The sequence below is a fragment of the Sceloporus undulatus genome, unplaced genomic scaffold (genome assembly GCF_019175285.1).
Source record: "Sceloporus undulatus isolate JIND9_A2432 ecotype Alabama unplaced genomic scaffold, SceUnd_v1.1 scaffold_12296, whole genome shotgun sequence".
In the NCBI taxonomy this organism is placed as follows: domain Eukaryota; kingdom Metazoa; phylum Chordata; class Lepidosauria; order Squamata; family Phrynosomatidae; genus Sceloporus; species Sceloporus undulatus.
This window is the reverse complement of record NW_024815213.1, coordinates 1-2,291: the sequence shown is the minus strand read 5'-3', so window position 1 is coordinate 2,291 and position 2,291 is coordinate 1. Positions and strand designations below refer to the sequence as shown.

General features: G+C 52.9%; 1 protein-coding gene across 1 annotated transcript; it reads right to left on the bottom strand.

Moving 5' to 3' along the window:
- Window positions 1–764: 764 nt before the first annotated feature.
- On the bottom strand, window positions 765–1,469 carry LOC121918452 (homeobox protein Nkx-6.1-like). The gene has a single exon (XM_042444503.1). It carries the CDS (start codon window positions 1,467–1,469, stop codon window positions 765–767), a length of 705 nt encoding a protein of 234 aa, XP_042300437.1.
- Between the last annotated feature and the right edge of the window lie 822 nt (window positions 1,470–2,291).

The following is a 2,291-nucleotide window of genomic DNA, read 5'->3' as shown; positions in this document are numbered from 1 at the left end:
GATGATGATGATGATGATGATGATGATGATGATGATGATGATGATGAGTGGAATAATAAGAATTCGTTATGGTGATGATAATAATGATATGATAATGATAATGTTATTAATAATAAAATATAATAACTATAAATATAATAAAAATAATTAATGAAAACAATAATAAAAATGATGGTGATGGTGATAAATATATATAATAATAAAATTGATGATCATGGTGATGATAATGATGATGATGATAATAATAGATAATAAAATTAATTAATGATAATGATGATGATAAATATATATAATAAAAATGAATGAAAACAGTCGTGATGATGATGATACATATACTAATAAAATTATTTGATGATGATGATAATAAAAATGAATGATAACAGTGAAGGTGATGATGATACATGTACTAATAAAATTAATTGATGATGATGATGATGATGATGATAAATATATATAATAATAAAAATTAATGTATGATGATGATAAATATATATAATGATAAACAATGATAACATTGGTGATGATGATTATACATATAGTAATACAAACTAATTGACGATAGTGGCGATAAATACACATAGTAATGAAAATCAATTGAAGATGATGATGATGAATATATATATATATATATATATATGTACTAATAAAATTAATTGATGCTGCTGCTGCTGATACATATACATAACAAAAATTAATTGTCGATGATGATGATGATGATGATGCCTCTATCTGACCCTAAAAGCCCTGCTGGCTCTGCTTGGCTGCTACTCACGCGGGGCGCATCCGGGGAGCCGGGCGTCCCTCCAGGGGGGGCTCTGCATGACCCCCGGCCAGAAGATGGGGCTCCTCCCGGGGAGCTCGGCCAGGGGCTTCGGGTAGCGACCCACGGCGGCCACGGCGGCGGCGGCGGCAGCAGCGGCGGCTGCGCTGGGGCTGAAGTAGAGACCCGGAGGTGGAGGAGGCGGCGGCGGCGGAGGGCTGAGGCTGCTGAAGCGGGGCAGCAGGAGCCCCGACGGAGGGGACGAGGCCGCTGCGGCAACTACAGCCACCGCCGCGGAGCTGGAGGCTGCCGAGGAGGAGCAGGAGGAGGAGGAGGAGGCCAAGGCGGGCATGGAGGGCCGGCTGAGGATGTCGTTGATGCCGTGCGGAGTGGCGGCGGCGGCGGAGGAGGAGGAGGAGTGGGGCGGCGGGGGAGGCTTCAGGGCGGACGGCGGCGGAGAAGGGGAGGCCGAGGCCGAGGAGGAAGAGGAGGAGGAGGAGGAAGAGAGGGAGCAGAGCGAGGCAGGGCCCGGGGCGGCGTTGCTGCCGCTGCTTCCGCTGCTGCCGGGGTTGATGGGCAAAGGGTAGCCCCCCGAGGGGTAGAGCGGGGTCTTCATCTCGGCCAGGCTGTGCAGGGCGGCCAAGGGGGGGCTGCTCAGCAGGAAGGCGCTCTGCCGGGGGCTGCCCTCCATCGGCCCCAAGGCCAGCATCCCCAGGCCGGGCGGCGGGCACTCCGGGGACCGGGACGGGGGTCCTCTCGACCAGGGGAGGCCGCTCTGGACAGAGGCTGCCAGGGAAGGCTAAAAGCGGCTGGTCTTCGAGGGACGAGGCTGCTGGTGAGGGGGGGTCCCCGGTCTACTAGGAGAAAGTCTCTGCCAGGAGTCTCCCAGAGATCGGGAAGGAAGGAGTCCCTGACCTCCCAGGGAAAAGCCAAGGTTTTCGAGGGATACGGATGGTGGGGGTTCCCGATCTACCAAGAGAGAGAGTGGGGGGTCCTGTCAACCAGAAATCCGGTGTGTGTAAGGGGGGGGGGGTCCCTGGTCTAGTCTCCCCGAGAAAATGTGGGGTCTCCAGTTGTGGAGGGATAAGGCTGGTGGGGTTCCCCGGTTTGTCAAGGAGGAGGGCTGTTGGGGACCCTCAGTCCAGCAAAAGCTGGGAAAGGGTCCTCGGTGGAGCAGGAGAAGGTCAAGCGGGAGAAGAGGCGAAAAGGGGGGAGAGTCTCCAGCTCCAGAAGAAAAAAGGGGGGCTTTTGTTCCGACTTTCTGGGAAAAAGGAGGCAAGGGACATCGAAGGAGGGAGGGGGCTTTGCCTTCGGGTCTTTGCTCAGCTTGGAGGCCCAGATCGGTCTATTTCGCGGAGGAAAGACCCGAAGGGACGGGCGGAAGGGGACAGGGCCAAGAAGCCAAAGGGGTCTGAGGGAGGGATGGGGGGCTCCCTGGTCTTGGGAAGGGGCTCTGGGTCAGAGAGGGGGCTCCTTCCCTCTTTGGGCTGGAAGTTTGAAGGGGAGGAAGGAGGAGAGGGACTGCCCCCCC

What these genes read in the sequence shown, in the direction of transcription:
- LOC121918452 (XM_042444503.1), bottom strand. Translation starts at nt 1,469, where the DNA reads ATGCTGGCCTTGGGGCCGATGGAGGGCAGCCCCCGGCAGAGCGCCTTC.